The sequence below is a fragment of the Equus przewalskii genome, chromosome 11 (genome assembly GCF_037783145.1).
Source record: "Equus przewalskii isolate Varuska chromosome 11, EquPr2, whole genome shotgun sequence".
NCBI lineage: Eukaryota > Metazoa > Chordata > Mammalia > Perissodactyla > Equidae > Equus > Equus przewalskii.
In genome coordinates, this window is record NC_091841.1 from 1,236,387 (window position 1) to 1,260,324 (window position 23,938).

The 23,938-nt window shown below is 42.9% G+C and overlaps 1 protein-coding gene across 3 annotated transcripts in view; it reads left to right on the forward strand.

Annotated features, from left to right (window-relative positions):
* The window catches only part of CAT (catalase), a 58,645-nt gene extending 35,457 nt beyond the window's left edge, over window positions 1-23,188 (forward strand). For 2 of the 3 annotated variants that reach the window (XM_070564661.1, XM_070564660.1), the window contains 12 exons: window positions 1,619-1,790; window positions 2,834-2,944; window positions 3,903-4,033; window positions 4,491-4,595; window positions 5,193-5,318; window positions 8,290-8,481; window positions 8,923-9,075; window positions 13,155-13,293; window positions 16,353-16,483; window positions 20,451-20,558; window positions 22,047-22,130; window positions 22,459-23,188. In XM_070564661.1, the coding sequence (XP_070420762.1) occupies window positions 1,619-1,790; window positions 2,834-2,944; window positions 3,903-4,033; window positions 4,491-4,595; window positions 5,193-5,318; window positions 8,290-8,481; window positions 8,923-9,075; window positions 13,155-13,293; window positions 16,353-16,483; window positions 20,451-20,558; window positions 22,047-22,130; window positions 22,459-22,524 (1,518 nt within the window). In that variant the 3' untranslated portion in view covers window positions 22,525-23,188. The remainder of the gene's footprint in view (window positions 1-1,618; window positions 1,791-2,833; window positions 2,945-3,902; window positions 4,034-4,490; window positions 4,596-5,192; window positions 5,319-8,289; window positions 8,482-8,922; window positions 9,076-13,154; window positions 13,294-16,352; window positions 16,484-20,450; window positions 20,559-22,046; window positions 22,131-22,458) is intronic. The other variant, XM_070564662.1, reaches the window with a different exon arrangement.
* The last annotated feature ends 750 nt before the right edge of the window (window positions 23,189-23,938 follow it).

The following is a 23,938-nucleotide window of genomic DNA, read 5'->3' on the forward strand; positions in this document are numbered from 1 at the left end:
CTTGGGTGGTGACCTTTGACTGGACTTACACTTCCTTGCAGTCAGGAAGAGGTTGCTGCTGGAGGGTGAGGGGTGGGGTGAGAGTGTGGACCCAGGCCCGCACATCCGCCCAGTTACTGGAAAATACGACCTGAAATGCTTGGCTTCTGCCATCAGGTCACTTTCTCACAGCTGGTGAGTGGTGTGGCCCATATTTTACATAAATTTAGCTCTTTTAATCTGTGTAATCCGTGTATCAACTCTGGGAAGTAGTTACTTTTTGTCCATTTTGCAGATGAAAAATTGAGACTCAGAAAATAGTAAGTAACTTGCTGGTAACTACACATGGGGTGATTGACAGAGCTGGAGGGGAAGGGTCTGTGGTGGCAGCACGCACGATTCTTCACGGGGCTTGTGGGCCTCTTCCCATTCCAGTGTGAGCAGGACGCCGGTGGGCAAGGGGCATGTACTAGTGTGTGAGTCTTGTTTACTAATTTTGCAAACTCCAAGATCTCCTTTATTCAGTGCATTTTCCCAAAGAGCTCACACAGTACTTTTATAGTACTTAAAAGTGCCCCCCTCCGACCCCCCGTATCCCGTTCCAGAAAAGAGGCAGGCAGCAACTTTATTTTAATATTCAGGACAGACGTGCATGGAGAATAGAAGTTATATACTCTGCTCCAGGTTTGTGGAAACTCTGAGCTTAATGCTTTTCTGGGTTTGTGAAGCTGGTAGCATTGACTTTGGTCAGGAGGCCTCTTGAGTTATTCTCCCAGGATGGAGGCAGCTTAGCTTTCTGCACCCACACTCTCCCCTCATCTCCCAGGCACCAGGGGGGACGTTAGGGAGGAGGTATCTGTGGCCAAAAGTAGAGTGTGTGACCATGGAACCAGACGGGAGATGCAGGGAAGAGCTGCCCAGAATCATGAGGCTTGAAAAAGCACTGCTCGCACCCTAGAGAAGGGACAGCCCAGAGGCTTCGGATGTAGCCAAAACTGGAGAATTGGGTGGATTAAAGCGAGTTCTATCCATTTCAGAGACATTTGACATGTTTAGAAAATTGACGCCATAATTTTCAGTGACAATAAAAGCCATTGATCTTTTGTTTTGGGAATTGAAAAGAGGTGTTGCAGATAGCTGGGATCCACTGAGGATCCACAGAGAAAATGCACTCTGCCAGCGCCCACCTTAACATCCGCCACGGTACAAAGCATCTGTAAGTTCTGAGTAAGGCGTTAACTAGCGTAGCTTCTGCAGAGACCGTCTCCTCCCTATTCGTTTGGACGTGAAGCACGATTGATCCGTTTTTGGGGATCTCTACCTGGGGCTTCCTGGGCGGAGCCGCTGGCTGTATGCAGAGCAGATGCTGAGCACGTTGGCTGAGTATTTTGCTATCTTTCTGCCCTTATAGCAGATCTCTTAGCAGATTAGTTTGGGATTCATCTGGGATTTCTGAGACCTGACTATAAATTTCAGGAAACAGCATATCTGTAGTATTTTAGTGCCTTGGACACAGGAAGTTTAAAAAGAATTTGGGCAGAAGGTATAAAAATTGCAAAGCAGTGTAGCCTATGACAGTGTCAAGTAGGAGTTTGATCGTGCTGACTCTCCTGCCCTTTTTCCTTTGGTGTTCTCTTAGCAGCCTGATGTTCTGACCACCGGGGCTGGTATCCCAATAGGAGACAAACTCAATATTATGACGGCAGGGCCCCGAGGGCCCCTCCTTGTTCAGGATGTGGTTTTCACTGATGAGATGGCTCACTTTGACCGGGAGAGAATTCCTGAGAGAGTCGTGCATGCTAAAGGAGCAGGTGAGAGCTCTGTTTATTTGTTGCAGAAGGATTGTTTCATAGCACTTGGGTTAAAAATTATTTCTCAGAAGGCTGGAGCTCTTTTAATAGAAGGGCCAAAATCTCCTTTCCTGGGAGAAAGGAAAACACGTCCGTCAGCAGAGGAGTTAGAAATGAAATGATGGTTATTTCCCTGGATTGAACATTATATATAAACATACTTTATTTTACTAAAAATAAGAGTAATCTTCCTTTTCTTCCATCATACAGTTTAGTGAAGAAGTAAGAATATGGAAATACAGACCCAGATGTCCTGTAATTGTAACACGATTTAGATGGTGCACTAGCTGGATAGATACTGGAATGAGCTGTGCAAAATTGAGGATAGTTGTGTTAGGGTGGTGGGTTTGTGGTGATTTTTCCTTTTGGGTCAAGACATCTGTAAAATTTTTATCTTGCTTTTATTACGGAGATAAAAGATGAGGGTGGTGTTTCAAAGAAAGCTAAAAACTCAGTAGGAAAAAGAAAGCTTGATAGAAAGGAGGAGAAAGTTGTTCTCTTAGCTGCCCCCTTGCAGTCCCTGTGAGGACTTCCTGGTCTCATCCCCTCTTCTTCCAGCTCCTCCAATGTTCTTTGTGTGGCTTTTCCGTTGTGGCTTTGGTTTGCTGTTCGGTGTGTGGTGTGGCTCTGTGGCGTCCTTTCTAAGTGTTTGTTCTTTCTCTCTCTGTGTTTTCTCCTTCTCCCCATTCTTCTCTTTCTCTCCTGAGTCCCACGTGGAGTTCCAGGCCCTCTCAGACCCTGCGTGATGAGCGGCTTCCAGCCTTGCCCATCTCCTCCTCTTGGCTCCAGCTGTGTAGCCCTCCGCTTAGCACTGAACGATAACAGGGGTTTGCATTCTGCTCTTTGCACTTGCATTCGGACATCTCCCCTTCTCCCATCATATTGGAAGCTCCCAGAAGGCCAGTGCTAAACCATCAGTTTCTCTAGTCACCCAGATGTCCATTGAGGGCCTGATGGTTTGAGTGATGGTCTCCAGGATGAGATTTCTGTGTCTTTCTTGTTAGGGGCTTTTGGCTACTTTGAGGTCACGCATGACATCACCAGATACTCCAAGGCAAAGGTGTTTGACCAGATTGGCAAGAGGACTCCCATTGCGGTTCGATTCTCTACCGTTGGTAAGTCAGTCTGTTCGCAAGATTGTGTTGCTGGACTCAGCCCTGCATCTTATTTGGGGCATTTATAACTTAATTTCAAGAAAAACTTGTAGGACAATAGGAAATAAGCACTTCTCCAAATTATGCAAGGTTTTACAGTGGAAAAATAGGTAAGACACGTAGGAAGTTACTTATAACTCTGTTGAGGTCTTAGGAAATCACAGTTTACAGAGCTGCCTCTGCAGTTCTGTGACACTTGGAAAGAACTTTTCTATGAGTGGTTGCCTCACACGGAAGTATGGAGTGAGGACCTTATTCAGTAACCATGGTAACAGCTGCCCTTTATTGAGAATTTACTCTGCCAACCATGGGTAGATGCTTTACCAACATTATTCCTAATCCATAGGTTTACTTTGCAAGGTGAGATTATTTCTATTTCAGAGTTTTTCTCATGGTACAGGGTAGTAAGAATGAGATCTATCATACTACATCTCAACACACCACAATGCATGATTAATTCTGTTTCTGTGTGAGTCTGTGTTTGTGCATTTAAAAAATACTGTGGAATGCAAAAATAAATGAAATTAAGAATAAACCTATATTTTAACTCATTTTCTTAATATCAGTCTCATTTTGATGACTCACTTATTTGCTTTATTCACCACCTTAATGTTTATAATTATTCTCTTCCCTTATTTTAATCACCTTTGGACAAAGCCACCTTATTATCTTAAATGGATAATCTCTTCAGCTGTTATTACATGTACTCTCTTATTACTCTCAATTAATTCATTTATTTAATTTGTTGACCAAATTAGCTGGTAGGTGGTAGAAATAATAACCTGGGTACTTAAATATCTAATTTACTTTTAGGAAATGGATTGGAACAGTTAGATCCTAATGTTTCTTTATGCCTTCAGGCTTCTTGGATGCAAAGAGCTCTGGCTTAGGCTTCCTTTTTCCCATTTGAATCTTCTAGCTGGAGAATCAGGCTCAGCTGACACAGTTCGTGACCCTCGTGGGTTTGCGGTGAAATTTTACACTGAAGATGGTAATTGGGATCTTGTTGGAAATAATACCCCCATTTTCTTCATCAGGGATGCCATGTTGGTAAGCCATAGAGTATTTTGCACTCTACCAATATTGGTTGATTTAAATTGATTTCAGATACTCCGTATAGAATGGCATTTGAGGAGAGGCCCTCGGAAAGGCAGAAAGAAGAGAATTTAGGTTGGCTGCATTGCCTTTTTAAACACATTTTTTTCATATTTAGTATCTTTTTATAGTATCAAATAACAACAGTTATCACTGGTCTTAGATTTGCAGTTTCAAGATTCCCCGACTTAATGGAAATAGTCCAGTTTTCCTTGCAGAGCATGGAAGATTAATAGAAAAAGGTGCTTTGCCCTAGAAACAGTAGAGGGTAAATTTCATTTTAGGGTTTGCAGTTTAAAATTCTAGGATTATATTGTTCAGAACTATAATCCATAAACCTAGCAATGTGATGTATAATGTCAGGCACCATAATTCCTGTTAACTTAGTTTTTCTTTTTTTTTTCCCATTTAGTTTCCGTCCTTTATCCACAGCCAAAAGAGAAACCCTCAAACGCACCTGAAGGATCCGGATATGGTCTGGGATTTCTGGAGTCTGCGTCCTGAGTCTCTGCATCAGGTGGGAGCATTCTTTTTTCACTCTGTTATCATATGTCACCTGGGATGGAACTGGTAATTATGCCTCATAATGTCCTTCTCCAGGTTGGGCTCTTTGATTAGAATTGGCTTCTGACCTTTTTTGGGAGGCTCTCTCAGATTTCTTCACCCTGAAGACTTTTATAGTGACTGATTTTGTCGATCTTCTTCCATTCGTAGACCTTATGTGGTGCTAAAGACATTATCCCTTGATACTTCGCAATATTAAGGATTAAAGTCTCAAGCCTGTCGTAAACTTCTTTGTATTAGGGAAAGGAGGGGAAAGGAGTACCAAATGAATTTGCTATTTAAATCAATTTTGAATAATAAGTTAGGCTAGTTTTCAGATTTGCTTTAACTTTTGTTTATAGAATTTTGAGCCATGAGTTCAATAATTTATATATCATTCTGCTTTAAAATTCTTCTGTTTGTTATTTATTATAGATGTAAATATGGTAACCCTTCCTTGGGTACTTGGCTGTGTCATTAAGGGGTTTCTAGAAACTTAGGAATGTCTTAAAAATCTAGGATGTTTTGATTTAAATTGAAAAGTTTTAGGCTTTATTTTTTTCTTCCTTAGGTTTCTTTCCTGTTCAGTGATCGAGGCATTCCGGATGGACATAGGCACATGAATGGATATGGATCACATACTTTCAAGCTGGTTAATGCGAAGGGAGAGGTAGTTTATTGCAAATTCCATTATAAGGTACGTGTTGCCTATGGGGCAGGGGGTACAAGGCTCCTGCCACCGACGTCTCCTTACTTCTCCTGAGGACTAGGCAAAGATCAAGACCTCCCCTACCTTTCCCTTACCTCCTCCACCCCGAAGGATGAGAAGTACTGATCTAGTTGCTCAGTACCATGAATATTTTGTTGACCACTGCCTGAGTGAGTAGATTCTCGCAGCCCAATTAGAAGAACTGTGTGTGGGCTCTTTGGTCTCTTCTTTTCATGTGGCCAGAGGGCAAGAGCACATGGCCGTTGTCAATAGTCAAGCTTTCGTCTCCTGGACCCTGGGGACCCTGCCATAAATAGGTGGAAAAACGCTCCTTTGTGCTGCCTCTCTGGTTTAATGTTTCTGGTGCTGGCAGGTGCACATTGAAATTCTTTCTCCCTGGAGTGAGAAGGTTTAAAGTTTGGTGTGGGCCCAAAGGTAAGGAGATAATACAGGCCTCCAGGATAGGCAAAAGATTTCTACCTGTAACCTAGGTTTCTAGAGTTCCTTGTTGGAGTTTGGAGGTAAGACTTAGCAAGCGGTGAATTGTTCTGTTGCTTCGCCTTTCCTGGCCCTGAGTCAGTGCTCTGAGCATAGCTATCTTTCGAAGCCCAGGAGGGGGCACTGAGGCAGAGTTGGGGCATTCCCGTCTGTGAAATACCAGTCTCACCACCACTTTCAACATCTGATGCTGGCTTTCCAAAAACATTTCTCCTAACTTTTTAATTCATCTATCCACTTATTTACCATTTATTAAGGGTATACTATGAACAGGGCAAGTGAATTACAAATGTCAGAAAACAAAAATTTTCTTTTTTTGGTTTGCTTTCATACAATCAGGTCAAATCAGTTACCTTTGGGGAAGCCTTTGAGAACCTTTTAAATAACTGAAGTGTTTTAAAGGGCTCTCTTTTAGTGTGAGCTTGGCATTTGTTAGAATAAGCCATATTCCAGAGAACTCTAGAAGGTTCTTAAAAAACCTCTAGTTGCCCAAGAGCTTATTTCCCAACACTGCTGCTAAAATAAGCAGAGACAGGAGTGGACTCATGAAAAATGCCATCTCCCTCTTAATGACATCCCACAGACCTGTTTTCTTCTGTCCTGTCTTAATCTTTATGTGAACCATGAACGTAGGTATAGCAGACAGGGAAACTGTCACCTCTCTTTTTGCTATGGCTTGGGTATGTGATCTTTGGCAAGGAACAACTTAAGAAACAGTTGACCCATTGGCTTGTAATTGCCAAAAGGAGCAGTGTGGTGTCATGTAGGGCAGGACTAAGAAGTGATTCTATCTGGGACAGCTAGCATGGTTGGTGGCTCTGCGGTTAGACCAATCTGAACTCAGGTCTTCCCTCTTACAGATAACTGTGGCTTGGGAATATTGTTAGAAGTCACTGAGCTCCAGGTTTGTCACTGTAAAACTGGGATGATAGTACCAGCTGTCCATGGTCTGGGAAAGACTGGATTGCTTATGGGTCTGTTCAGCAGACAGCCCTTCATCAGTCTGGATTATTCTGACCAGAGATTATTCTTTTCTAAACCCAAGAGATTCGATTAAAATCAGAAAGATGTTGCAATATTATTGCACAATGTAGTGTATTAGCTCTCTGGGTGATCTACAGATGGTGACCTCCATTTTTGAATCCTGACGGTGGCTTTACTTCTGGTCTGATAGTAAGAAGGTTCAAATCTTGCCACTGGCCAGAGAGCGTTGAGATTTCTGTGGTAGAAATGGACTCGCCTTTCAGAGTTGACTTTTGCTAAGGAAATCTTTCCATGGTGCTTAGCTTGTTGGGGATCTTTCAGAATAAGATAGAGGTGGGGGATCTGTTAAAGGGCAGTATTGCCATTCTGCTCTGGGAACAGCTGTGAAAGTGACTTAACTTCTGTGGGTCTTAATGGCTTGTTTGGAAAGTCAGAATACTAACTTTGCCTGCTGAGAATCAGAGAACTGGTTCCGAGAGGCTGTCCTGCAGTTCTTCTGAGCTCTGTGAGCTATGACTCTATGGTTTGTTTAAAATAAAAAAGGAGGAGAGTAGGGGTGGAGGGCTGCTAGCTGAGCACAAGCTCACTAATTGATTCGAGCTGTTATAAAACAGGGAATTAAAAAAACTACTTCATGCAAAAAAGAGAAGCCATTTAATTTTATTAATCATTTGTTTATTTTTTAAATATATTTTGATTTTGTTTTCTGATTCAAAAAGTAAAATGAGTATACAAATTCAAATAATAGACACTCTGGAAAACAGTTTTGAAATTCCTCAAGATATTAAATGTAGGATTACCATATGACCCAGCAACTCCATTTTGAGATATAGACTCAAAAAATCCACTGAGTGGTTACTTTAAAATGGTAAATTTTATGTTATGTATATTTTATGCCAAAATGTTTTGGGGTTTGTCTGAAGACAGTCATGCAGCATTCTTTATATGGGTGAAAAATTGAAAATAAAGTATATGTCAATAATTAAAAAATTTAGATATAGTCATGCTTTGCTTAATCATGGGGATGTGTTCTGAGAAATGCATTGTTAGGTGATTTTATCATTGTGTGAACATCATAGAGTGTGCTTGCACAAACCTAGAGCTTGCAGCCCCCTACACACCTAGGCTACAAGAAACTAATCTTATGGGACCACTGTGGTATATGTGGTCCATTGTTGACAGAAACATCATTATGCCTTTCATGACTGTAATATAGAATGCATAAAGGAAAGATAGAACTAATCTTAAGTATGAAATGCATAGACAGATTCCCTGGATATTAAAGGAATCAGTCTAATCCAGTAGAATTTCTCATTGATAAATTTATATTTGTATCATTCTTGAACAGTGGAATTATGGTACAAGGAAAATCCAATCTTTGAGTAGCCTTACTCATAATCCTTCAATGAATTACTAATTAAAGTTCCATAACTTTGCCAATAAGTTTCAGTTTGTGCTTCCTTCTTTCATTCCGTAGACTGACCAGGGCATCAAAAACCTTTCTGTTGAAGATGCAGCAAGACTCTCCCAGGAAGACCCTGACTACGGCCTCCGGGACCTTTTTAACGCCATTGCCACAGGCAACTACCCATCCTGGACCTTGTACATCCAGGTCATGACATTTGATCAGGCAGAAACTTTTCCATTTAACCCATTTGATCTTACCAAGGTGAGTTAGTTAACAACTCGATAGTTTTAGTTGTTAACCTAATTTTGGAACATTTGCAGTCAAGTGTTCATAAGGGAAGTCGTACGAATACAGTGGTACCACTTTAGAGTTCCTCTCTTGTGAATGAGTCCTCACCTCATCTCACTTCAGCTCCTGTTTGATAAGTTCTTTGCATTTATCTGGGTGGCTCCATATAGCGTTCTTAGCAATTTTGAAAAGCTGATGTGCCTTTGCACAGGGAAAGTGTCGCTATTTACTGTTCACTGTTACGAAAGACTCAACCAAATGTACTCACCTTAAGTTATCATTTTATTGGATTAAAAAATTGTTATTTTCAGTTATTATCATTGGCTTCATTATGCTTGAAAGCGTAATTTTTATGGGTACTTTAGTTTCCTTCAGTTGGTTGTCTGGTAATTGTGACTATGACATTATTTTTAGGTTTGGCCTCACAAGGACTACCCTCTTATCCCAGTTGGTAAGCTGGTCTTAAACCGGAACCCAGTTAATTATTTTGCTGAGGTTGAACAGTTGGCCTTTGACCCAAACAACATGCCACCTGGCATTGAGCCCAGCCCGGACAAAATGCTTCAGGTAAACCTGATGAATTGAGATGTTCTGAGGCAGGAGTGCGCGCGTGACACACACACTGTGTAATTTGGCACAATCTTTATACAAAGAATTAACTAGAACATCACTTAGACTTTAATCGGGGTCCTTAGTTCCTGTGGACTGACTGAAACATCCTTAGATGGCATTACAATATAAACCAAATTTCATTGTAAAACCCCTCAATATGTTAAGACTTTGATATTTAGTCTTTTAATTTAAAAAAAGTTATGTTAGAGATGCCTAGTGTTTACAGAGTAAAGCACTGTTTGTTGAGTCTGTAACTGGTGGGAGGGAATATTGTTAATTGATTGTAACACCATGGTCAGCGTAACTTTATTTACTTCCTCTTCCGTGGTGATGTTTGAATTTTACCATCTGTAAAAAGAGATCTGGAGATTATTTTTATGAACTAAGGCAATGGGTTAATTTAGCCGTTCGTTTGTCTTGTTAATGTTTTGGGCAATCAGTATTTTTTTTATCACTCTCCAAAATGCTCTTTCAAGAGTACGAAGAGTGAAACATTCTTTGGACCAGAAATCAGTAGAAAATAATTGGCTTCATAATTATTGAGTTAATTGATTGATCTTTTGTGTTTTTGGACTATGACCATGAAACACAGATTAATGATTACATCTTAGATAAGGCCAAAGTGACCTACGGCCACTTCTTATGTAAGCGTCTGATTCCAGTTCAGGTGTCACTGTCCCGGGAGGCAAGCTAAGGTTCCCTTGTTTTTTTTAATAATAACTTTTTTGCTTTGACATTGGGAACATCTGAGGCTTTTATAGAAAATAAGTTTTTCATTAGTTTTTAGTTCAGTTTAATGTAACTGGAATACTTATCTACTGTGTGTGATAGAGTGTCCTGGGTACTGTAACAGACGTTAAAACACAGGATAACTATGATACAGAAGAATGCTATGGTGAATTGGAGGAGAAATCTTGTCTGATAGGACAATGGCAAAGTTTCCAGAATAAGGTAGCATTTGAGATGGTTTTTTAAGAATAGATAGGATTTTTTTTTAAAGATTTTGTTTTTCTTTTTTCTTCCCAAAGCCCCCCAGTACATAGTTGCATATTTTTAGTTGTGGGTCCTTCTGGTTGTGCTATGTGGGACACCGCCTCAGCTTGGCCTGATGAGCGGTGCCATGTCCGCACCCAGGATTTGAACTGGTGAAACCCTGGGCCGCAGAAGCGGAGTGTGTGAACTTAACCACTTGGCCATGGGACCGGCCCAGGGATTTTGTTTTTTAATAGAGATAAGTGAGACAGGAGAGGGAGAGGAGTGTAGGCGCAAAGGCAGACCCTGTTGGGTGTATTTAAACTGTAAACAGTGACTCTTTCCTGCGTTAGAAGAAATAAGATTGGACAGGTACGTTGAGCATATGTCAGAGGGGACCTGAATGCTTGAGTAGAAGTTTATGCTACAGTTGTTGCTTCTAGGAAGAGAAAAGTTTTCTTCAGTTTTGAGAACTTTGATCTGGTACATAGCAAGCAGAATCACTCCTGTTGGTTATAAATAGAACAGAGGGAGCTGGGGGTTGGCAATAGAAAGGGAAGTGACATGGATAGGATTACAGAGGGTGGGCAGAACTGCTTGCCCTGAACTGGGGAGCAGAGGAAGCCAAGACAACGTGACCCTTGGCCCTGAGCCTCCCCTGCCTGGCGGCTGGAGGGAGCTGAACTGTGTGAAGCAGAGGTTAACGGGATTTGCCAAGGCTGGGAATCGTCGAGGGTACAGCTAAGGCTGCGTAGTCTTGGTATTGAGGGCACAGGTTGAGGAATACAAGATTCTTTCATGAGAATCTAGGTCGCCATGAGTCTCTGGACCACACGGAGACCTGGAGGCGGTTAGCAACACTAACTCATACAGTTAGAAGGGTGCCGATGCCCTGGATGGCGGCCTAGGCCCCCATAGGAAAAGGACCGCATAGCAAATGCATATTCTCTACAACAACAACAAAAAACAAAGGTGTCAGGCATGGCATTGAAACTGTGGGAAAGAGAGTCCTGAAAAAGGATGATAAATGGAAATCATATAATTCCATTAGTGAATTGAATTATATGAATTAGAAAGATTAATCATATAATTCCTATCAGTGTTAATTTCAGTTATGGCAAACATATTTTAAATGTAATATGCTGTCTTTACAGTTTTTTAAAATGAGTTTACGAAAGTGTGTGAAAGACCCTTATTGGGTTCAGTCAAAATATCAGTTCCCAGCCTAGTTTTTCCTACAACTGCTTGGGATATTTAGCTGTGAATCCTGACACCAGGGAGCATGTTAGGAGCCACATGGCAGGCAGGGCTGTCGTCCTTCTTTTGGCATTTGGCGAGCAGTGAGGAGTAAAGGTTTCTGGGCAGGAGACAGGATCCATGCAGGGCCTCAGGAAGATTCTTTTGGGCTACATCCAGGAGCTCCATTATGTCGTCTATCCTGTGGGTAAAGTTAGAACATAACTTAGTCTATTTTAAGCCAAAGGAGGCAACCAGCTTCTAGACAATGTGTCGGGTGGTGTTTTGGAGGAGGGACTGGAAGTGGAGAGCCAGTAAGGAGGATTAGAAATCCTAAGTGATAAGCCAGACCACGGTGAGAAGGACAGAGCAGGACAGTGCCCGTCTCAGAGAGACTGTCCCCGGTCCCTGATGAAGCTGGTGCCTCCTTTCCTGACTGCCAGGCTCTGCAGTTGGCAGGAGTGGGGAAGTCGCCCGGTTCCTGGAGTGGAGAGCCTTGTTCTGCCTTTCACCCACGTCCCCAGGGAGCTCAGCCACAGGGCCTTGGGTGAAGCCTGGATTCAAGTTGGTGTCAGCGTCTGGCCTGGCTGTGCCCATTTCCCAACCTTGACTTTATGGGTCTCCACCCACAGGTAGGGAGGGCAGCCTTATAAACATAAGGTGACACAAAACCAGAAGGACGTGCTGGAGGCTACATCCAGGAGCTCCATTATGTCGTCTATCCTGTGGGTAAAGTTAGAACATAACTTAGTCTATTTTAAGCCAAAGGAGGCAACCAGCTTCTAGACAATAGGCTCTTAGTCATGGCTGCACGACAGTCATCTAAGTATTACCTTGGATGTTTGAAATAAGGTGGGAGGTAGAGTCACTCAGCCAAGAGCAAATGATTGACAGAATGCTGAGATTGAACTAAGCATGTTGGTATGACTGGTTTGGTACAAAATAATTGCATAAGTTGCCCTATTCAACTTGATTTTTATTTCGGCTCATAGAATTAGGAGTATAATAATAATCTTTCAGATTCAAGGCCAATGATAAAGTCAATGCAAGAAAACTGCTCATAGAGTAGAGCTTTGAATAATGAGAATATATAAATAATTGATACCAAAATTAATGCAGAGTTAGTCATAAAGCATTTTGTTTCAACACTAACTGAAAGAGATTGCAAAAAGGTTACCATCCTGCCTTGGTAAATATGTAATAACCTAGTTTAATCTTTGCTTCTGGACTTTGGCATTATACGGCCATCATTCTGAACCATAGTTTTCTTCGTGTAGTATTTTATTTATATCTAGAAAGGCTCAGAGCTCAGAGTGATACTGATACAATTCAGAATGCAACATGGGAGGTGCTTTTCTAAACAATTTCCCATACGGTTGGTTTTGTAGAAATCTGCTTCATTTTGTTGAGAGCGGATGGTCGATCCCTCCCCTGGAGTCGGGGAACGGGGAAGAATGGAATCAGCTCGTGATTCCAGTTCGTTGGGTTCTTGCAAATCGATTTTAGAATGTGACACATCCTTGGGAATGGGAAATAATGCGGGATGGCACTAACTTGTTATCTGAGAAAAAAAGGAGTTGTTGTCCAGAACGAATGTGAAGATGTGTGGATATTTGGCCATATGGCGTGAAGATTAAGGACCGTTCATGGGCGAGCAGAGCTCTGCTCTTCAGGAGGGCGTGGGGCGTGGGGCGGGAGGCGGGAGGCAGGTTCTGTGCTCACCCCACGTCCGGAGTGCTTTGCCCTTGAAACTTGAGAATGACGTTTACAGATCGTTCCTATTTGATACGTCAGGTGCACAGTCATCATCTTCTTTATAACTGTAGGGCCGCCTTTTTGCCTATCCTGACACCCACCGCCACCGCCTGGGACCCAACTATCTTCAGATACCCGTGAACTGTCCCTTCCGCACTCGAGTGGCCAACTACCAACGCGACGGCCCCATGTGCATGTTCGACAACCAGGGTAGGTGAGGCAGCGGCTCGCCCAGGGCGGAGGGCCTGCTGCACAGAGAGGGCGGGATGCTGGCCAGGCCCCTGGGTTTCAGTCTGGCCCCACGGGTCTTCCGGCTCTGTGCAGATGCGCCACCCGTGATCCTGCCAACCGCGTCCTTTCTGCCCAGCAATGCAGGTTTAAACTGCCTGAGGACCCGCCCTGCATTCGTCTGTTTTATGTGGTGAGAGCGCCCCTCTCAGCTTTGACTAGCTGGTCCATCCAGTGCAGAAAGCGGGGGGAGGAAGCCCTCTCACCCTGACTCTTGCGGAGCAGCATCTGGCTGGGGGGTTAGGCTGCAAAGACTCTTCCCGAGCTGGACGGACTCAAATCACTCTTCAATCGCCAGGACTTCCACTCTTGGAAGTGCAAAGAGCTTGTGTTTGTCTCTCTGCCCTTTGATGGGGCTGTGGGGGAGCAGGTCTAGCTAGCATGTGGAGGGGGAGCCAAGGTTAGGGTGGGGAGACAGCAAATCGGGTGTTCGCCACCACCTTTTTTCTAAGTGAATGTAGCCGAACTCATGCAGATCAACTGGTGAGAGGAGACTCCACTGCATTTTGTTTTTTGGTCGTTTATCAAATTTATGGTGTTTTTCTTTTAACTACTCCTTTTTGGTGCCATGTACAAATAGCCTCTCTTTCTGATTACTTTCTCTAATTAGAGCATGTTTGGTTAATGTTTTTTTCCTTTTAGTATTCCACAGTTTCATACAGATCTTAGGGTTTTTTCCTCTTCCTATTTAGGACACTATTTACGAATAGGCTGCTTACACTGATCCCTTCAGAAATCTCCATGATGGTTTATATTTATAGCCATGGATGTCTATATTCAAACAACGTTCATTTTTCTATGATAAAAATAATATATGTGCCCTAAAGGAAATTTGGAAAATGTAAGGGAAGGGAGAGAAGGGAGAAGAAAAACCCGCTTATAGTCCCAACACGCAAAAGCCATAACTGTTGCATTTGGCTAGATTTCTTGCCAGTCTTTTCTGTGAAGATGTTTTTATATGCTTAAGATTATTTTATATATATAATTTTGTGCCTTGCATTTATTATAATTATCGCTAAGCCTTTTCCATGTATTTGATAAGTTTACACGCTCACTAACCAGTTATATTAGGTGGTTGCAATATTTCTGTTCTCTGAGGTTCACAGAGGTGTGAGGTGTGTTATTGCCCCAAATCATTGATACTTTCTGTGTCTGTCTTCTGCGTTTTTATTCTAAAGTGACTTTTTTCATTCGTGTTCCTCAGTCCTTCTGTTACCGGGACTGGCTGTATCAGGTTCCAGTGTATTTTGAAACTTTATTAATAAGTAATTGCTTCCTGTTTGCCATTCTTGTTTCTCACTGTAGTGACATATACATGAAAAAACTACTTAAGGATGTATTTTAAAACGCACCTTTGCCTAGTTTTATAAGCAGAGTATTTGGGGGCCAGCTGCGGGGGGCTGGTGGTTTAGGGCCGTGTGTTCTGCGTTGGCGGCCCGGGTTCCGTTCTAGGCGTGGACTTAGACCACACTGTTAGCAGCCATGCTGTGCTGGTGGCCCACACGCTAAAAACAGAGGAAGATTGGCATGGATGTTAGCTCAGGGTGAATCTTCCTCAGCAAAAAAAAAAAACCCAAAAGACAAAGTAGAGCATTTGGACTGTGCCCTTGGAGTTCGATAAACAGGCTTCATTATTTCCAGTAGTCAGTGACTTGCGGACAGCTCCCTCTTTGAGCAAAGGTCAGAGCTTGTTTGGAAAGAGAATTTAAAAATTCCTCAGATAGGCACATTTCAAAGAGCTTATTCTTAACTCAGAAAACCACTGTGGTGGCCGTTTGTGGGAGCACCTAGCTTTTCATATAGATGTGGCTGACCTAGAATGAATTTCTTGGGCTAAACATTGGGCCCCATGATAGTGTGGTGTCCTCACTCTCCCTACATGCACTTGGTGCTCTGATCCGTGTGCTACGTATGTGCCTCTTGGTTATCCACTCTGGATAACCTCTTCTGGCAGTGAGCTGGGTCAAGCTGCAGCCCCAGACCAGTTTGTTCAAACCCCTTAATATGTTCCCAGGCCACTCCTTCTGTTTCGGCAGAGTGTGCTCAGATAATTCAAGCTCTGCTAATATCAGCCAAAGCAGAGTTATAGTTAGAAAAATAAATATGCCAACATGAAAAAAAAAAAGCCTCATAATTTATTCCAAAAGTCATAAAAAATGTTTTGATTGTATTTGTCATTTGTTCTCATAGTCCAGATAAATGAGAGCTGACATACTAGAAATATCAAATTTTAAAAATCCTTTTTTATTTATCCGTGGAGGGAAGTGGAAGTCAAGCTAGAATTGCATAAAGTGATGGTCAGTAAAGGAAAGATACCTCAAGAATCTTAAAAACCTTTAAGGAATAGCAAAGCAGAGCACTGTAACGCAGATGTAGTATGTGCTGGAATGGCACAGACAAAAACCCAGAGCTCAGATGGACCCCTGACGGCCGTGGGCCCTGGCAGCAGCCCGTTAGCACCTCAGGGCTCAGTCGATGTGTCTGTAGCTGGAAGGGGCGCAGCTGGGACTCTACTGCTCCCGTGGGTTCTGTGACTCATTGTTTGAATTGAGCCCAAGCCCAATAAAACCCTCAACTTTGAGACATGTCTTTGGGTCTCATCTTCCATGGGGGCCAAATCAAACCTGTATAAATATATTTGTACTGGGAAGCATCAGAAGATTTTAGAGATGAAGTCAGTTGAAGTATTCAAAGGGAGTTTGAAATGTCCTCATTAACACTCGGAGTGAGACAGCCCATGGGAGCCTTTGGGAGATGGCAGCATTCTCTAAGAAGCTGTGGCCTGCCTGTAGCTAAATCTCGGACCTTAAAAATAATATGCTCGTGGCATGTACGTGTATGTGTGTGTATACATGTGTGTATAGACATGTGCATATACATATATATATACTCGCCACTTGAATTTATTTCATATCACATTGACTGCAGACTTGCTTCGTTTTTCATCTCCCTGAGTAAATCCTTGTGGTTTTCCTGTAAAGGTGGCGCTCCGAATTACTACCCCAATAGCTTCAGTGCTCCGGAGCAACAGCCTTCTGCCCTGGAACGTAAAAGCCAGTGCTCTCCAGACGTGCAGCGTTTCAACAGTGCCAACGAGGACAACGTCACTCAGGTAATGGCTTCTCTGTCTGCCCTGGGAGTGGCTTGATCATGCTCCTTGTCCACGTCTGCATATTTTCCCCTTTTAAAGTGTCTAATATGTCTTAAATGGAATTCAGGGAAGACGTCTCTGGTCATCAGTCAGTCCCCTTAGTCGATGGAGTTGTGTTACTGTGCTCTTTCAGTGCAGGGTCTGGAGGCTCGTCTCTGTTCCCTCGAAGTTTGTAGACGGGATACAGGTGGGGACCGCTGGGGAAGCAGTGAGCTCATAGAAATCTAAGAAATGGGCAAATGGAGCTTACGTACAGCCCAATCTAAGAATCTGGGCAGGAGAGCCCGGATTTAAAGGGCCAGACCTCCATTCGGAGCAGCTCTTTCCTTACAGGGCGCATTATCTATGTGACCCCCCCTCCGCCTGCCGGCTTCTGCTTTCCAGTCCCAACTGCTTATCCTTACCATGTCCTCCTGTTTTTCTCCTCTTTGCCTCATAGCTTCTGTTTGAACTTTGCTGTGGCTTTACTATGACCATGGCTAACTCTTCTTTATGGCTTTTTTCTCCATGTATTACTCTTTTTTTTTTTTTTTGGACCATTTTTCTCTCTTTCTCTCAACACTTCTGTATGAGATTCTGGAGAGAGGAAATCGGATTGATTTGACTAATCTTGTCACTCTTGGTTGCATCCTTGGCCTTTGGCCGGCCTATAGTGAACTGCCCCGGGTCAAGTGCCACCCTCTTTCCAGTCACCCGAGGCTGCCTGAGGGCTGTCTGTCAGTAGATGGATGCAGTGAAAGAGGCCCTTTAACTTTGAGGGGCAGCCACCTCGTTAATGTGTCCAGTCCACACGCAAGAGAAGAATAAAGCTAAAAAGTGTCGTCGTCCTGGAGGTCTGCTTGGGTAGTTGGTGTTAAGCTTAGTACTCACACTAGAATGGGACCTATTTCTAGTGCCTCAACTTGTAAATGTGGCTTCCAAGTAAAATAGACTTAAATACGTGAATTAATTCACTGTGGAGAGATCTTTATTTGAAAGGCACGCGTGTGTATATGTATATTTGTGTCTATAAAAAGGAAATTATTGTAGGATGTAAACCATATTTAGATGAGATTAAACATCCTGGAAGCCTTTCATAGTAACTGCATTATTCCTGGTGGTACAAGTATGTTAGAATCCAATCTCTGCCTCTCAAAGAATTGTGCCTGCATGAGGTTATTCTGGTGTTAAACTAGCTAATACATCCTCTGCAAAATTTAACTTAGATAATGAGGCTATTGCTTACACATTGAAATTTAAAATTTGTTTGATCATTCTTATTTTATTGATTTTCTTATCACTGTAAAGAACTCATGTTTTTAAGCAGTCATGATACTGCTTATAGGTTCATAGCACTATCCAGTAACTGTAAGAGTGACCTGGAAAATAAGTAAGAAGGTCCAGATTTATACTCTTAAAACAGTTAACTGGGACTTCCACTTCTGGCTTATGGCCGGCCAGCTTGTATCAGCCCTGTCCTCTCGGAGAAGACTGGAAATCTAGATAAACTACAGAGAGCCTTGTTTGAAGGCTGGAGAGCTAATAAGGCAGCAAGTATGTGCAGGGCCGACGTCTTGGACAGAAAAGAAGTGCAGAGATGTGAGCTTGACGTTTGGTGTCCTTTCCTCATGAGGTGATTATTACCTTGTAAGCATTGGCCAAGATGCTGAGCAGAGTTTATAGCATGTTTCTGGGTCTGGAGGGATAAAAATTGGAGTTCAGGGCCTGCTAAGGAGGTGGCCTTTAGTTAGCATCCTAAGCATTGAGTTGGAATCCCGGAAGGGCCACGCCTAGGAATAAGGGCTAACCTGCAGTAAACTTTCCCTGCAAAAACTGAGACACGGTTTTGCATCAGCTCAGCCTCAGATCACCTGGATTAAGGCGATCTCCCTCTATCTTAACTGTCTAGCAGAAGCAAACGTAAATCTTTGGAGGAAAATAGAGTCTCAAATTATCTCTATATTTTTTCATATTCAGATGTCCAGCATTTAATAATAAGTTATCAGGCATACTTAACACATAAGACTTTATGACTGAAAACCATGAGGGGAAAAACCCCTCCTAATAGAAACAAACCTGTTAGAGATCCAGATAAGGGAATTGTCAGATAAAGATCTTAAAACAACTGTGATTAATATTTTCAAGAAAATAGATGACGGCATGGAGAATTTACTAAGAGAAGTTTAATTTATGACAGAAGAGTTGAATGGATATGCTGAACTGGCAAATGCTACAACTTAGATTAGGAATTTAGTAAATGGGTTTAAAAGGCTTCACATGTTGCAGAAGCGAGACGTGAGCTCCAGTCGTAATGATGAGAACCAGGAACCAGCTCTCCCTTGGGAAAGCTACCCACCAGGCCAAGGATGCAGCTTGAAAGCATGTGGACTGTAGATGGGAGTAATCAATCCTGAGAAATTGGGGGCCCCTCTCCTGTGCTGTGCTCGGGTGACGTCCCTGCATTCTTGTTCCACTTAAGACCACATGGAAGCCCTGAACCGAGAAACAAGTGAATCAGTGAGCTCTGTTAGGCCTCTGCAGAGATGACCAAAAGGACCACCATGTATGACACTGTCACAGCTCGGACACGTGGTAATTCTGCAGAGGATAACTCCTGTGGGAGATGGGCCACAGGGCAAAATTACAATACATACAAGGGAGTCCAGTGCCCTGAGAAACTGCACATGCATTAGATGGAAGAGTCATACACAGGATAGAATAATCCAGAAGGGGCTTTAAAATAAGCGTGTACACAGCATTCAAAGACATACAGAAAGGAATATTATCTCTAAGACAAGAATAGGATGTGAGAAAACAAAAACCGATAGATTTGAAAAAGAACCAAATGGAAATATCTAGAAACAAAAACAATCTTTGAAATAAAAATGCAGCAGACAATCTGTGAAATAAAAATCCAGCAGATATAGTGGCTCAGTGGATGTTTAAACACTATGTTGGATACAGCTGAAGAGAAGGCTAGTACGTTGCAGGTAGATCTGAGGAAATCCCCATAATGCAGTGCTCTGATTGCACTGTGTTAATGTGGAAAGTCTGACTTTTAAACATTGGTATCAGATTTAAACTGTGCTCAAAAGTTTTTAAAAAAGGTTAATATAGTCTGATATTTGCTAATTTACTTAGAAAAGCTATGAATATCTCTATTTTATGAATTTCATTCTTTGGATATTTGGGGGCTTTATAAACATTAATAGGACAGTACATAGAACAGTGCCTGGTACACTGAGGTGCTCAATAAAGAAGTACTTGTTGAATGAGTGAATGAAATGTTAGATTAAATTATAGCTGTAATCTAGAAACGGCTGATTTCAGAAGTGAGCAGCGGCTGATAGGACTCACATGCCTGATTCTAAGCTCCTATCTTTCATTTTAGTCTGTGGATAGCCTAGTGAGATTGATTTAAAGGTAAAATCATTCAGAGGTAAAATTAGCAAAATCGCTATTAACATCTGTCTTCTCCAGGAATCCTGGCTTCCGAATAACTGAGGACATATATTAATGAATTCGAGTGTCTTTCTTCTGTGGCTCTGGGTGAACTGAACAAAGGTTGTAGTGGGCCCAGTTTACATCCGATAACAGTTTGCGCATTCTGGAGTTGTCGGTATATTAAGGTGTGGTGGGAGTTTTAATTGTAGGCTGTCCTGCCTTCTATTTGTAAGATATTTATAAGCAGTGACTACAAAGGACGTTATTACAAAGCGGTTATGAGCTACTATCAGCAACCGAATTCTTCCTGTTTTGCTTTAAATAAAATGGAAAGTGGGGAACTCAACACAAATGACAGTTTCAACTCTAATTTTAAATTATTTTCGAGTTCTAAAAAGTTTTTCACTCTCATGCCAGTAAGAAATCTCGCTTTTTCATTGCCAAAGTGGCATGTGGGTGAGTTCTGCTGGTGATAAGCTGGATGCTCTCTGTTTTCAACGAGCAGGTGCGCGCCTTCTACTTGCACGTGCTGGATGAAGAGCACAGGAAGCGCCTGTGCCAGAACATTGCCGGCCATCTGAAGGACGCGCAGCTTTTCATCCAGAAGAAAGCGGTGAGTGGGGCTTTGTGAGCTGAAGGGGACCTCTGCCGGCAGGAGGCGAGAGTGCAGCTGGGTGAGAGAACCTTGGAAATGAGAAGGTGCATTTCTATTTCACTTGAGCTACGTGGACTTAAAAAAAATTAGTGCTAATCCCCAATCAACCTCTGATACTTTCTGTCCAGGATTTGTTTCCGATGACTTTAGCATATACAGTGACCCTTAGCTCTTTGTCCAATGTGTCATAAATTAGTTGAGTTCAGGGTGAACTCTCTCCTAGGCTGTTTAATTTGACTACAGCCAAGGTCTGTGCAGGAGAACCATGTCCAATATCAAAATGTGGGTCCTGCCACGATTTTGCTTAGACTTTAGGAGATAAGAAATACAGATTACATTGTTGTGGTTTGAAGCATGCCTAACCACTGGAGGTCATGACACCTGACCCTCCTTCAGAAGCAACTAGAAACTCGCACATTTTCTGGGGTGAGAACTGAGCTGCTTCCAAAAGTCAGGCTGAACTTTGGAGCTAAGGTGCCAGGGTGTTTCTGGTGGCAGCTCGTTGTGCCATGTGAAGCCTGGTCTCCTGGCCTGCCACAGGGGCAGACTTCGGGTGAGTTAGGGAACCTGCTATTTCCTTGTCTCTTGGTTGCCGCATCTCTGTTCAAAGGGGTACCTAGGATAACAGCTGTCTGCCATGTGTCCCAAGGCTTAGAGACAAGTACCAGCAGGCTGGGCACTTTCTCTGGAGCCAACGTTCTGTATCTATAACTGTCTTCCATGTGTGTGGTGTGAAAAATAATCCTTTAAATCCCCACGGCACTGTTTCCTATTGCTCACCCCAGCAGAGAGCCTGACACTTGCTCTGTGAAATAGACGGGGCAGGTTTCCTCTCATCTCACTGATGAGAATGAGTCAGACAGCTCGGAGGTGGCAGAACTTGGCTTAGACCCTTGGCGTGTTCTCTCACGTATGCTGGAGCTGTGAGCGCTGTGGGGGTTCACGATGCCCCACCTCCTCCCGCGGTCTGCTCGGCATCAGCCACGGTCAGGAATTCCTGCTGAGTGTGTGGAGCTGCCCAGCAGGGCCAGCGTCTTTGTACACCGCACTCTGAATTCGGGTAGCGTCTGGGCCTGTTTCTTAGTACAAATCTCTAGACCTTGTTGAGTCACTCTGGGGTCAGCTCTTTACATGCAGTGAATGGAGCTCACCTCATATGTGCTTTTCTCACAATATTCTATGGGGTAGGCTCAATTATTTCTCTCATTTTATGGGGAGTGGACACCGAAGCTCAGATGAATGACTTATTGGAGGTTGCTCAGCCAGTATATGTCAGGTTTTCATCGGGGCCCCGGTCTTACCCCGTGTTGCTCTTCCACTCGCTGTGTGGTTCTGCCTCCCGTGGGAGCATCCTCTCTCGCCTGTAGAGCAAACCCGGGGACAGACGCGGGGCCCTCGCCTCGTAGGGGGCTGGGGTGTGCTTACATTATTTTCACTTGGTTTCAGGTCAAGAACTTCAGTGATGTCCATCCTGACTACGGGGCCCGCGTCCAGGCTCTTTTGGACAAATACAATGCTGAGAAACCTAAGGTGAGTCTGGAGCAGCCGCGGATGGCTGTGACAGAGGAGGTGTGTCCTGGGTTAGACGAGGCAGAGTTTGCTTTCCTTTCGTGATCCTCCTCAGGGACAACTATCCCATTTCTTAAGCAGCTGTTCAGAAACGCCCTCGAGATGTAAAGAATTCACCTGCAGAACACACGCTGTTCATTTTAGCTCTGGACAATTTAAACTAGTTTAAGGTGAATGGATTCTGAATTGTTATTATTTTCATTTGAGCACAAATTAAAGCTAAGATGAATGCCGAGTTGCTGCCGCTGAGTGAGTTCATTAACACGCTGGTCTTGTTCTTTTCCAACAGAACGCGATTCACACCTTTGTGCAGTCTGGGTCCCACTTGTCTGCGACGGAAAAAGCTAATCTGTGAGGGCCAGGGGCCCTGGTCCTGCACCAAGCTGCTCCCCACCTGGGGAGCAACGCAGGTGTTCCCACACGCAGCCCGCTCAGCACTGGAAGGAAGATTCTCTGTGTTAGATGCGCAAATGCAAGCTCATGTCTTTAAATGATAATCCACGTCTCTACAGCAAATAATGTAATAATGATCTTTAATGCTGTTTCCCTTGGGGAAAATGAAGGTTAGGCCCTAGCCGTCATTTAAAAGAAACATGTATTTGCTTTTGACAGTTGCTTGAATTATTCACTTAAAATGACTGGAATGAAAGTTTTTAGCAAAAATATGATCTTATTTGATAAGAAACAATTCTGGTGAAATTACTATGTTTACGTATCATCTCATAGCCTATTATATAGAAATATGGCTGTAATTATATAAGAAGAAAAGATAAAGATAATTCGTTTAGAAATTTTAAATTTTCTAAGTTCCTTATATGAAAAACACACTCAATGCATTGGTGTCTCTTGAAAATGACTTCAGCACCATCATGTCTTAATGCTTATTCCTGTTTGGAACTGATGAGATTTTTAAAAAATCTTGGAATTACATTTATGCTAATACAGCACTGATTTTGCAACAGACTGATTTGTGATTGCTTACATTTTTACAATAAAATAATCTGTACATAAGAATAAAAGAATGATGTTTGATTCCTTTTGGCTCCATGTATAACCTGGAATGTCCCACTGATATCAGTTCCCTTCCATCACGGGGTTAAAACCAAAAGCACTCATATGTAAATGTCTGTCTCTTTAACCTTTGACTCCCTGAGCTTTACAACCAAATAGAAGGTACACGTTGTTAAAGCCCACGTGGGCTCAGCTGGGCTCACACTGAAGTTCTGACTAATCACAGGTCCTTGAAGTTTATTACAAGGAAATTGATGTCCAGAGAATATCAAGAAACCACAGCTTCGCAGAGCTTTCTGGCATGGGATCCACAGAGACAGACAACCAAGGACAGAAACCTATGGAATTCCTTATCCCCCCTCTCTGCAAGCAGCCACATTTCTCACAAACCTTTAAAACCCCTCGCCTCCCAGCTTTCAGGGAGATGATGAGACAATATGAGACAAATTTGAGGGGCCATTCTTGTCTCCTGGCTGACATCACCCAAAATAAAAACTCTTTCCTTCCCGTAAGCTGGCGTTCCAGTTTTTATTTGGCCCCTCTTATGTGGCAGGTAAAGAACCTATGTTTATAGCCGGTAACACCACCAGACTCTTAATCTGAATATCACCTGTTATCAGAGGCTTACCCTTAAAATAGAAAATGCCAGTATCGTGAGGATACTACGTTCTTGGTTAAACGAACAGCCTTTTAGACAGAGCTGTCGGAGATACTGGGGACAGACCTTTGATTGCGCTGGGAGAATAGCAGACTTCCCA